Source organism: Diadema antillarum, unplaced genomic scaffold (assembly GCF_040938485.1).
Source record: "Diadema antillarum isolate AM-2024a unplaced genomic scaffold, OU_Dant_1.0 scf00000023, whole genome shotgun sequence".
Lineage (NCBI taxonomy): Eukaryota > Metazoa > Echinodermata > Echinoidea > Diadematoida > Diadematidae > Diadema > Diadema antillarum.
In genome coordinates, this window is record NW_027270912.1 from 1,490,094 (window position 1) to 1,503,381 (window position 13,288).

General features: G+C 39.9%; 1 protein-coding gene across 1 annotated transcript; it reads right to left on the reverse strand.

Moving 5' to 3' along the window:
• Positions 1–5,360: 5,360 nt before the first annotated feature.
• Positions 5,361–9,366, reverse strand: LOC139732010 (homeobox protein six1b-like). The gene is made up of 2 exons (XM_071642887.1): positions 8,612–9,366; positions 5,361–6,710 (listed from the first exon to the last, which is right to left on the reverse strand). Exons 1-2 carry the CDS (start codon positions 9,163–9,165, stop codon positions 6,281–6,283), a joined length of 984 nt encoding a protein of 327 aa, XP_071498988.1. The 5' UTR covers positions 9,166–9,366; the 3' UTR covers positions 5,361–6,280.
• Between the last annotated feature and the right edge of the window lie 3,922 nt (positions 9,367–13,288).

The window sequence follows — 13,288 nt, forward strand, 5'->3', positions numbered from 1 at the left end:
TCCATCTGTTCCTAGCATGGATCTGCCAGCTCGCCCCTCTAACAAATTTAATTGCCATAAAAGCTGCCTCAAACCTCTAGGTATAATAAGCCAAACAAAACAATAATCATTATGTTATAACATGTAAATGATTACTTATGCCAAGCTTATGCCTCAAATAGCATAGAGATTCAAATGGACGATTTACAGTACTGCGACCTGTTTGCGCCACATCGGAGAAAGATGTACGCGCACGAATTTCTTCCCTCGATCATGGGGCAGCATTGTGCTCACCATTCACGTTCTTCCCTCCTTGCTCACAGAGCTTACAAACTCGGCTCTCCGCTGTTATAATAGGTGCATAGCCCAAATATTTGCCAGTTTCTCGTCTGCAATCGTCGTGTATTTTTCTACCAACACGCCGCTCTTGAATTTCGATTGTACTATTGTGCCGAAATGTCATACAAAGACGAATATGGTCCACGTTACAGAAAACCCAGACCAATGTACAACGTTTACTGTTTCTTCTCGCTAAACTGTTCCCTCCTCCTCTCCCCTCTCTCTTTACTCATAATACTTGCCTGTCTAGAGGAAACAACAAATCCATACTCCTATATAAGACACTTATTGCTTTGAAAGCTATTACAAGCGATTATTTATATAGTTGCAGTTGTAGCACACGAGTGTTGTGGTTAGTCAAATAGAAAAATTTCAGACGAAGCACGTACAATTACGACCAGCAACGTTTACTTTTGTTTTACAGACCCAAATTAACCATGTCGTACTAGAAAATCAAATATTCAACTGGCGAGAGTCATTCTCGTTTCTCCTCCAGTATCTCACTCTCTTTTCTCTATTCCCCCTTGTATAGTCGTTCTTTTTTTTTTCTATTCACACGTGACGACGACTTCATTCACTGTAATTTCCAGGCACTTAATGGAATTACACAGTTAATATGACAGAATGATTTATCACACATTGTGAATAATTCCAACCGCTCCTTAGTGTTTTCCTTAACAATGACTGCTATGGGGGACATTTTATACGAACGATTATTCAAGCCGGGGCATGAAAACCCTATGCAAACACACAAGAAAGAAATATTCTGTATAACACTAATTAACCCATATTGTGTGTGTATATATATATATATATATATATATATATATATATATATATATATATGCCTATATATTGCCAATTTAAATAGACAATTGTTTACCTGTATGTATGTACGTACATTGTTTGTCTGCTTACTGTTCTATTTTTTGCTGTGATGCTCGTAATACTCCGTTCCACAGCGCCATGAGTATCTTTGTAGGTAGAATGAGCGCTTTATAAGAGTCTCTCTATTATATATATATATATATATATATATATATATATATATATATATCACAGCATTAGAATGTTTCAGTACAACTATCTTGTCATGAAGCGGAAGGACATACGAAGAAAAGAGAAATATACTAGTAATGGTCGCAATACTTGTGTAATATATTTTCTTTTTGACAGATTATTTGTCTCCATGTGTTTATGTATGTGTGTGTGTGCGTGTGTGTATGTTTGCGTGTGTGCGTGTGTATGTGTGAATAAATAATGTAATTTGAAAGCAGATTATTTATCGTGAAGAACAAATTTGGCAAAATGATATCGCCTTCAAAGTACGTGACATGAACGGCATAGTCTTTTATGATGAAGAGCAGCAGTTATATTAGAACGTAGACTTGTTTGTTTGCTTGTTTGTCTGTTTGTCTGTTTGTTTGGTTTTTTTTCCACTTTGTTTCCAACTCGCTTTGCTGATCTCGGGGTGAAAATACCGATGGACTGTAGAACAGAAATGCAATCAACAACGTCACATCTCTTTCATCTACCCAGATCAATACTCAGCGCAGCTAAAAATCCAACATTTTACACTGCTATATTCGTATCAAGCTACTCGTTTTGAGGGACGAATCTCACTAAACTGATTTTGATTTTGTATTTGTCATAAAAGACACAACATTCATTGCATTTCAATTCATAGCATTTTTGCTAAATTACAATTTGTATTGGCTTTCTGTACATACTGTCTACTCACATGTCTATTTGAAATTGGAAATGAAATGAAATGAACTGAACTGAAATGAACACATTTCTACCTTGTATCCCACTTATGCAGACACGTGTCACACAGGATATGATGATCCAAACAGCCATAAAAATGTGTGCATGCATTTTTCAGATATCACAGTTGTTTCATTCGTCCGACAGTCTGAAATGCAATCATAAACAGCTAAATACTCTAGATGTATGTTCATTTATGAGGGTAGTTGTGGGAGTGTGGAACTCTATGAGAAAATACACAATGATCTCAGCTTATAAAATGTCTTTCTCAAAGGAATATATACATATATATATATAATAAAAGAATACATGCGTTATGTTCCAACGTCCGAAAACAACAGCTTATTGCTCTAGAACAATCAATAGTTGAATGCAAGTCAATCAACATTTGTTTAGTTTGGATATATAGTGCGCGTGACCTGTATTAAAATACTATCATCGAAAAAGAAAAGTTGGCACAAGATAGTTAAAAGGAAATTTTGAAAAGACTAGACAAGCAAGTTTCGCTATGTTTATGCCTGTTTGTTATCATTCGTCTGTTGAAAGTAGTATCGAGTTAAGTTACGATGTTTGGGAAGGCAAGCGATACCTACATGACGTGATATGTCATGTCAATGATAACATTTTCAGTGTTGTTATCGGAGGAATGAGGATGAATCTATACTCCATAGTCACACCACTTATGCCAAGATAACGATTTCATATTTTGATTCCTACACGCCAGTGTGCTGTTTTGGGGGCGATCCTCACACGGGAAGGGGGGTGGATGTTTTGGGGGGAAGATTACCGAGGGACGCCCTCCACGGTTGGGATTAGTTAAATTAATCGAGAAACATTGCCTCCAACGCAATCAAGAGAGAGAGGGAGATTATTTCTGAAGAGGGGGAGTCGCTGGAAAACACCAGGCAAATATATCGTGAGTTAACCCAGTTTTTCTTGAGTTGGTTATTCGGGGAGTCGATTTCACGTGGTAGTCCTAGCTGTGAGGAGGGAGTAGATAGGGCATGTAACTGGAGAACCAAAGGGGAGGATAGGTCTGCTATCCGGCGAGCACAAACTACCATTTCATTTTTTTTCTCCCCCCCTCCTTCTTTTCCTATCTCTCTCTCTCTCCCACTCTCCCTTTCTCCATCTACCTAACAATTTGTATATATATATATATATATATATATATATATATATATATATATATGTATTGTTGCCATAGAAGTCCGAGCTGAGCTGATAATCTCTTAAGTTACCGGTCGCTTCGTGCAGTTATAACGATCGTTACTGTTATCACATTTATCAATTACAATGACGAAAACCAGTGGGTATAATGCGCTCATGAAATGATTAAGCTTGTCGTGGTTAAGTCCTTTTGTTGTCATTACAGGCGTGATCACTGCTCATGTTGATATTGCATTTTTTTTTTTTTGATATATCACTATGTTTGTCTATGTGGGAGAGAAAATTACGTTTTGACAGTTCATTTTACATTTTAACAGAATATGAAAATGCTGGAATACAAGATTATTAGTCCATCATTTTCCTTTAGATAATTCAGTTTCTGTCCTAAACTCTGGGATGATAAACAATAGGTCATTACAGTCCTACGCCATTGCTGTCAAGTTTGTTGTTGGCTGTCGGATTGTTTGTTGGTTGGTTGGTTGTTTGTTTGTTTCTTCGTATAAACAACCGTAACCCCGAGCAACCAGCCACAGTTTATACAGCAAGAGAGTTGCAACCCATTAGCACCACTGTTCAGTCATTTTATACTAGATGCTGTTCATAAGGCGTTTATATTACTGAACTGTCCTATTGGAAGATCGATGCTTACCATACCTCCAACTATTGAGGACCATACAAAATGGAAATCAATATGCACATTGACTCACATAACCACACACACACAGACACACACCTTCATATGTATCATGATGTATATATCTATACATATGTGTATATAGATGCATAATATGATATGTATGTATACCTAAATAGATATAATATGATATATATAATACATATATATATATATATATCAATATATACATATATAATCCATATACATATTTACAGATATATACCCATATATATATATATATATATATATACATATAGATGTAATATGAATCATTACACGAACTGCACAACCATTAAATAGTCATTAAAGATTATTTCCTTCGAGTTCAAAGATACCGAGTAAAAAGTTGGGGGTATATATTTCTAGTTTATCGAAATTAACAGAATCGGCGGTTAGATGTGAATATTGGACTCTTACAGATAAAGGAAAAAAACTAGATTTCAACCATGACGTCAAGGCAATGTTGACCGTGACATTTCTGTCACATGTAAAAGGCGGGTTCAAGAATCTCAAATATTGCCTTCCTTTCTGAATATGCTCGTGAAAAAATACGTTTATATATTCAATTTATATTTATACAATCATGTTGAATGTTTCCTTCACTGTTGTTCGAAAATTATCTGCCACATATTTTTTCCCGATCTTACCATATCTATTTACTGCATGATGATCATAGATGTTGTGAAAAAGTAATACAGTATTCTGTTGTCATGTATGCGTCATAAATGACACTGATATGTTTTTTCATATGAGAAGAAAGATGCTGCTGCGTTCAAAACGAGCAAAATTTTCTGACAAGCTGTCAAACTAGATAGTTTCGTAATCACCAACAAGACAGCGGCAACGGAATCAAAGCACGGTCACACAACATAAAGGCATGCCACCATAACAAAACACACATACAAAAAAAAAAATCACTTCCCGGCTTCGCTAAATTAATAACTACGATTTCGCGACTGAGGGAGAAAAAAAAATAACAACATTGATCTCCTTGACGATTAATCAATTTCTCGGCCCAGCCTTCGAAACTAAGCTCATCCTCTCCATCACGACTGTAATAAAGTATTCATCAGTGAGGAAGCTGCGCACTACCAAAATATCTAATCGACGTTTGTTCTACAAGCCCTGCAACCCCTCCCAATATACCCAGCTGGATTTACTTCCGTCTTCCGCATCTTTTCGTATTTTTCATCTTCGTGATGTTATTTCTTTTTTCTTTACCCCCGCTCTTGGCTCTTCTTAATGAATTCTTCTTCTGAATTGAGCCCAATTCCTTCTCACTGGCTGCTAGAGGACGTGCGTTTATTGTGCAAGGATAATTTGGCCCCGGCATAATCGGTTGCCAGTGTGGTTTTATGATCGATAGCACGGTTCCCCAGGGCATCGGATTAACACACAACAGACCAAAACAACCAAACTGAGAAAGACTAGCAGAATATTCATCCATCATTTCAAACGTGTTAACCTCTTTATTTTCGCTTTGCGATTTGTTTTTTTTTTTCCTCTTCTACAAAACAAGCACGATAGAAAGAAAGAAAAAAAATCGGTTTATGAATTTCGCATAAAACTACTTATCTCGTTGACTGACACATAAAACATAGAAAACGGTGTTTACACAAAATTCTGCTCATGAATAAAAATTTCTCTCGAGAATTTGGTAAAACTTCTTTCTTGGAGGAGTTCAACAATAACTTCACTGTACATTAAGGGTTTTTTCGTCCAATTATAGCAAACAGAAAAAGTTCATGTTATCATAAAAAGCAGTCCATATATTGCAGGTGAAGCAGACATCTTTCACATAACATTAGTCAAGCTATATAAATCTGATTTCAAGTCAATGTCGTCTTCACTGAAAACACAATAACACACCTGATCTTTCTCTTTCACTATTACCTGGTACGAGAACGCATCGATCGTCTCACTCGGTAGTGAAAAGTAACAATGAGCAATGTCAAGAAATATGCCTTCTTATTTCGTCATCAGATAAGTGTCTACGGAAATGTTTGTGTACTATATGATACAAATATTTTCAGGAAAAAAAAAACTTTTTTTTTCTCTGTCTCCTAAGAGAGTTCTCTGTTCGCGGAGTCTCTGGTTGATTTCGATTTCGAATCGACAATTTGCACACGACTGTACGGCTGATAATCTTGGAGTGTCCACCGCATGCTACAAGACGTCACCACCCCCAGATCTCGTTTTCACCGCACACTGTTCAGGTAGGCCTAACCAACTGTAACCATCACGCACACCATTACAATCGAAACACTCACAATGCCAAGTCTTTAGGACTGTTTCTGTTTTTGCCTGTTTGATTTTCTGTGAACTGTTCGTGTGAGAGCAGAGAGAGGCTTACCCCATGTCCACCAAGTTACTTGCCATGTGGGGCGGCAGCATGGAATTTTGGATGGAGTTTTGCAGCACGGAGTCCGCGGCGTTGACGGGCGCGAGTGCCTGTGCCGCTGCTTCAGCCGCGCCGGGTGGTAAGTTCGTGATACCGTAGCCGCTTTTACTCAATTCGCTCATCATGAGACCAGCGGGACCGTGAGTGTGGGTATGGCCGTGTCCATGGCCATGGCTGTGAGGGTGGCCGTGGCCGTGTCCGTGGCCGTGTTGCATGCCGTGGTGGGGATGGTGATGCGTGACGTGGCCCATGTGGTTCATGCCCATGTCGGCCCCCGTTGTTTCGCCCAGATTTTCCTTGCCGTTCATGGGTAAGTCCTCCTCAGAACTGGTGCTCGGTGTCGCCATTTTGGTCTTGCTCTCCTGTTCAGCATTCTCCCTATGACGGTCATCCCAAATACACACACACACAATAGCAACGGTCATTCAATATGCGATTCTTAGTGACAAAACTTGCGATTTTTCATATCATAAGCAAATAACTATTCCTTTAAATGTTTCGCATTCTACAACGCTTACAACAGCTTGACAGTCATTTCCTTAACAGACAACATAGTTACAGAACGACAATTTCGTTCTTTAAGAGTCCATCAAAAAGCAAACATATTCTACCACGGAAATAAGGCTACAGAACTTGAAAGAAGCTAAACAATATTTGCCACGTACACATAATTTTCGGCAACAGCAAATTCATGAAAGGAAGCAACATGGAGTATTCTTCACTTCGAGACTAACAACTCTTTTTTTTTTAGTATTGATTTGACATGTGAGAAATGAACAGGAAATTTACTCAAGTGGATTCAGGAAGATATCAGAAAATGCGGTAAAGAGATCATTTTTCTTCCGCGTAATCAGTATGTCAGTTCCTGTTTATATTTCCTCCTGTGGAGAGGATGTATGTATTTCTTGTATATGTGTATGCAAGAAATAACCATTCTCTACAAAATAACATATCTCCTTCCTTTCGAATAGGAAAATTACTAAAAATATTACAGCTTTATTTGATAGATATGCTACTCGTCATCATCGTCTCGAGAAAATATTTTTTTCTGACCTGAGATTATAACAATACTCTAGGCTTTTAGAGGTTTGTTTTCTCGTGGAAAATATCTCGAGTACCATGAGACACAGAAAAGGGGGAGAATGAGAGAAAGAAAGAGAGTGAGAAATGGGAAATAATTCTAGGCAATGGCAGCAGTAGAGTCTTGGTTTTGTTCAAGCCGTGTAGACCCAAGGGACCTGACACAATTTTTAGCGTCCCATATTCAAAACTAATTTCGATCTCGGACGTCAGAGAAAGGAGGGCCTGATCCAGTCATTATTTGTTATCAGAGACGAGATTCGAAACAGAGGGAGGTGTTCAATTGCATCGGTGAGAGAAACAAAAACAAAGCTCGATTCTGACAGCTCCGGAAAAAATAAAATAAGGTACGAGTCGTAAATTCGTGTGTAAGTTAGCGCTCTTGCGATAACAGCATATAGAGACAACAATGTGAGAACATGTGAGGGGTGGGTGTATGAGGGTTATGTGTATCGTGTTGTGTCGGCACTATGTGAAACAACATTCTATGAATGCTTCTCATTCTTTTTGGAGTTTTTATAAAAACCATAATATCCTGTTTAGACGTCACACATGAGACGCTTTTAACGATCTGCCCGGCGGGAAATCCAAAGTTTCTTAAAGGTTGTTGCGATTTGACGTCTGTGAAAAAGTGGGGGAAAGGAGCATTATTATATTCAACTACTGATTTTTTTAGAGGAAAATGCACTCATTAAAAAGAAAGTTAGCTTTTTTCTCTGCCCCCGAAATGTCATGAGAAGGAAAGAGCTCTTCCATAATGCTGCAATTGCCATGAATGTTATTCCCTTGATGTTGGTAATGTATGGATGGCTGTTTATAATAGAAACAGGGTTCGGCGAGATTATAGGTAGGCTATCGCCACCGAGGCATTCGTCTGTCGACAACGCAGCCGGCGCTTTCGGGAAGCCGCTGCCGAGCATACGTTGCCTCCTCGCAGGCTTTCAGTTATTTGTTATAGCGTCGTTTACGTGAAATTTAGATTGCAGGATTTCAGACAGCAAAATTAAGTAGGTCCTCATCATGAATTTTATGACATCAGAGCTCTGTTTTCTCGCAGTAATGAACTCTTGTCCTGTATTGTAATACTATGAAACTGTGACAGATTTCACAAAGTATCAATGATATAAACAATCTATCGACCGAGTACAGGTGTTATAAGCTGGGAATAGGTATAGGTGAGATATGATGTGAAAGCTTACCGTTCTTTGGCCTCAGCCGCTCGATCTCGCTGTCGTCTATTTTTAAACCAGTTACTGACTTGCGTTGTTGTGAGTCCTGTGGCTTCTGCCAGCTCCCGTTTTTCCCTGGGAGATGGGTAGGGGTTGTGAGAGTACCATTCTCTTAGGATACTTCTTGACTTCTCCTTAAAGCAATAGCTTGTTTCTTCGCCGTCCCAGATGGTCCGGGGCAGGGGGAACTTTCGCCGCACTCGATATTTCCCGACAGCGCCGAGTGGCCGCCCCCGAAGTTTCTCTGCCTCGATGTAGTGCGCCTTCAGCCACAGTGCCTGAAGTTTAGGGTGGTTGTGTGGGGAGAAATTATTGCTCTCGAGAATTTTGTAAAGTTCCCGAAAATTCCCCCGGTGGAAGGCTACAATCGCCTTGGCTTTCAAAACACTCTCATTCTTGTGTAAATGCTCACAAGCAGGCAGCGACCACAAAAATCGTCCCAGTCGCTCGATGTTGCCGGACTGTTGCAAGACCTCGCAGACGCAGGCAACCTGCTCTTGCGTAAAACCAAAGGACGGGAGCATGGTGGTGAGATATCGTTGGTCGTCGGAGCCGCCTAAGTACCGGGGCCCAGGTCCGAGGCAAGATGATGGTGAGAAGTCCTGATGGATGAGGGGTAAGACAGCGGCAGATGAAGAGGATGATGCTCGTTTGCTTTACTTCAACAATGCGCGTGTAGTGAGGAGGTTGCGCGCGACACGGCAAGCCCTTGTTTTGACGGTGTTTCAAGTGGCTCTGCCTATCCTGTGAGTGACAGTGTGATGCACATACCGTGCCTTTTACTGTCGCACTCGCTGATTGGTCGGCTCCCGCGGCGCGGTCGCTGGCCCGTGATGAGGGCAGGCCAGGAATTACTCTCTATGGGAACCGCGTCAATCAATGTAACCCGACACGGTACGGGGTGGGGACTGGCTGGCCTTCCTCTTCGTAGCCTACCAACACAATCTTGCCCAAACTCCTTTGTTCATCCTTTCCTCTGGGCCTATTTCCTGAAAACTCTGGCGATTGAGGCTACGCAGCTCCTCAAAAGACACAAAGATACTGTAGGAAGAGATTGGGGGGAAATTTTGTGCGAGAGAGAAAGAGAGAGAACAAAAAATCTTGTTAGGGTATTAAAAATCACTAATAGCATTTCAACCCGTTACTAATAGACACGCTCAATTACACCCATTCTCTGACACTGATGGTAGTAGCATAACTTTTTCCTTTCTCTTTTTCTTCCTTGCAAGTACTGTACATAATAACTTATCGACATGGATTATCCTCTTCCTGCAAATCCTGCGCAGAACATTGATCTCTGTGCCTGCCAGCCATAAAGTTATGATACTTCAGGATTCAAAGCATTTTCCGTCCGTGATCAAACGTTCAATGGATGTAGTAAACGGTGTCACCCTGCCCTTACTCCTTCCTTCCTACCCCCTCCCCTCCACCGCTCCATCTTACTTTCTGTATCCATCTTCCATGATCAGAGAACGTGTGGGGGTCCGAGAAATCCGAATCTTTGCGATTTCTCTAAACCAGTGCTCTCCCGAATAAACATTGCCAGTGGCAACCCATAATGGATTCGGGGGTAAGTGGGTTCGACACGGACATTGACAGAAAGCGTATGAAGACGAAACATCTTTGTTAATAGAACACTTCTTCGTCAATTTTTTTTTCTTCAATTCTTCAAAAGAAGTTGAGCCTGATCTCTGTAGCAAAAGAGTTATCAATTAGATAGAACTTCTCAGTGTCAATCCTTTATTCTTCATCAAGTACGCCCTGTACGTCACTCATAAACAGAAAAAAAACTGTATTACACTCTACATCACAGTGATTCATACATACTAAAGACCCTTTCGCTGAGAGATGGAGGGGTAAATTTTGATAAGTCAAGTCCACAGAAGATGCGATCTGATGTGGCACCTCTGCCTTACGCTTCGGTAGTCCCATAGTATATAAGCACAGATTGATAACAGGTTTCGTTGTTATCGTCAGTGAGCTGAAACAAGAGGGGGGGGGGGGGGTAGGTGATGAAGTAAGAACAAGGCTCAACCTGTTAGTCCTTGTCTTCATTGAGCTCACACAAAGGATGGCCGACCCAACGGATCCCCCTGTCGTCTGCGCCAATAAATTGGGCGCACTAATCGAGCATAAGCCTGGCGTATCTTTCACACAAGGCCTGGATTCATGTGCTGCCCACTTATAACTGCCCGCCCAGGGATTTGAATAAAACTTTACTCCATACGATGAGGAAGGGAGGGAAAAGGAGCGAAGGGGAGCGGAAGGGTGGGAGGGAGAAGGGAGGGATAGAAAGAAGAAGAGAAAGGGAGACAAGGCGAAAGTTGCTGGTGCTTTGTCTTAAGCAGCAACCAGGAACAAAGAGCGACGTATCACACACTTGTTTTTCTTCCTGGTATCTAGCGTACGTGTTCCTTCCACGAGACCCTACAACACAAGATAGCTTGTTGCAACCAGCATGTCATGTCATATGAAGGAGGAACACCTCTCGCCTAGCTCTCGCTTATATGGGCCTTGCTTGAGTTGATGGTATACCTGTAGCTACTAAGATTCATTCACACAAAGTGGCCATGACAAGGTTCCTTCCATTTAACACACGCACAAAAGAAGTCCGCCATTCTGGTTATGAGACATCTTGTGAATTGGTTATGAAGAGGGCAACGCCTCTTGAGAAAAACTTAGGAAAAACGTACGTTTACCTTCCCGGAACAATGCGTTCAGAACCTGACTCTTGACTAGAGTTACAAGTCCAATATCATTTCAACAACAAGGATCGTTGTTTTTTCCGTGTCTTAACTTCCGGTACATTTTTTTTTACACCAATCTAACAACATAGAATGCGTTTCTTTTTTGACTTTTTACCAAACCCCGAAGTGTACTTATCATTACAAAAGAAGTGAAAAGAAACAAAGATAGCGCAAACAATCTTAAATCCAAGCGGACGGAAGCTTTCGAAGATATCATTGACGCAAAGAGGAAACTCGGATGGCTCTTCATAATATTTTCTTGTATTTGATACGTGTTTTTTCCCTCATTTATTGGGCCACGCTTCCCATAACCAGACGTTTGATACAGGTCACTAGGTGTGGGGAAGTTATGCTATAAATGCTCACCTGCGTATGACCAGTTGATCGCAATGTGACCACACTCATTTTCACACATTCTTCCTCCTCATTCATCAATTCCATAAACTTTCCCCTAAGCTGCACATTTAGAAGATATATAATTATGTTTGTTAAAAGATGATCGACATTGACGTGGCTATAAATACGTAGCTGACTTCATCAGAGCACAGTTTGTCAGCTATTCAGATGATGTCAGACTTTTTTTATTTACTCATCATTCATTTTATTTGTTTAAGTAAGAGAATATTACTTAAGCAAGAGACAATCAAGATGTACAGCAGACAAAATACTATGAAAAGAATACAGTACACAAGACAGTAAAAAGTGAATCATTTATGCAATACTGATACGCACATGACCTATCATACGTAAAAATCATGACATTATAGATTCAACGTGTGGAGGAAGAAGCAAAGGCCATCGAGCTGGCAATGCTGTCCCGAGATGATGGAAAATAAATGTTACAGTTATGTGTTAAGAAATAAAACGAAAACAAGGCAATACAAAACAATGAAAAAGAACTATTGACATGTACTGACATTAATGTTGCATGGATCTATGACAAGAAAGCAGCATTACACGTTTATGAATGTACAACGTATTGTGTATTTTCTTGAATGCAAACGAAGTACATTGCTTCATTATATTTCGAAAATCGAAAACATCCTGTTGTATATTTTCGAGAAGACCTCTCATAATCATTTGGTTGGGTTTTATATGTATGCATAGACGCGTTCTGAAATCAAGCATTGATGCCAATATACATCTTATAATTCTTCGTAACTGTTATGTTTTCTTGGGTGTTTTTTTTTTCTTTCTGTATACTTTTCTGTTTCTTCTGTCTTATGCTTATTTATCTTTTTGTGTGATGCGTTTGTGCTAAGTCTCACTAATTCTTAGCCATAGTGATGATTGACGAGAAAAATTAAAAAAGATAAAGTCCCTTTTGAATATCATAAGAGACTAGAGCCCCACATGAACACGATGATTTAATTTCAAATTCAAACTTCATTTTCACTTTCTTATCAACAGAATGTACAAAGAAATATGATAAATGTGACATGAGTGTCGTTGAGAGTATACATATACATAATTATAGCCGCCGAACGACTAGAAACATCTGCCCCAACCACGCCCTCGTACGAGGGAGATATAAAACATAGTTGAAATAGATAAACATGACATTGTTTCACTCATGGCCAAAATGTGATAGTCATGTCACTTATGGTAGATCTGTACATCTGACTTCCTTATACAGGCTATACTGTTAACCCGTCTGAATGCCACGTGTGGTAGAGGGGACGTCGGTATATCTCTACATTAGCAAGAGATAAGCGGAACTACCTTCCACAGAATCAATGAAACGATGATGACATACCCCGTACATTATACGTAAAAATGTATTAAAGATTTTAAGCCCTTTGATACGGAATTATTAGGCATGTGTGTTTGTCGTAAGTGTGCGCTACAGCAACACGTATTCTGTACAAATATATGTAAGTTAGACATTGGCTACTCGCAG

Coding starts and splice junctions, on each gene's coding strand:
- LOC139732010 (XM_071642887.1), bottom strand. CDS start 9,165: ATGCTCCCGTCCTTTGGTTTTACGCAAGAGCAGGTTGCCTGCGTCTGC. Junction 6,711..8,611: donor GCGGCTGAGGCCAAAGAACG/GTAAGCTTTCAC, acceptor TGACCGTCATAG/GGAGAATGCTGAACAGGAGA.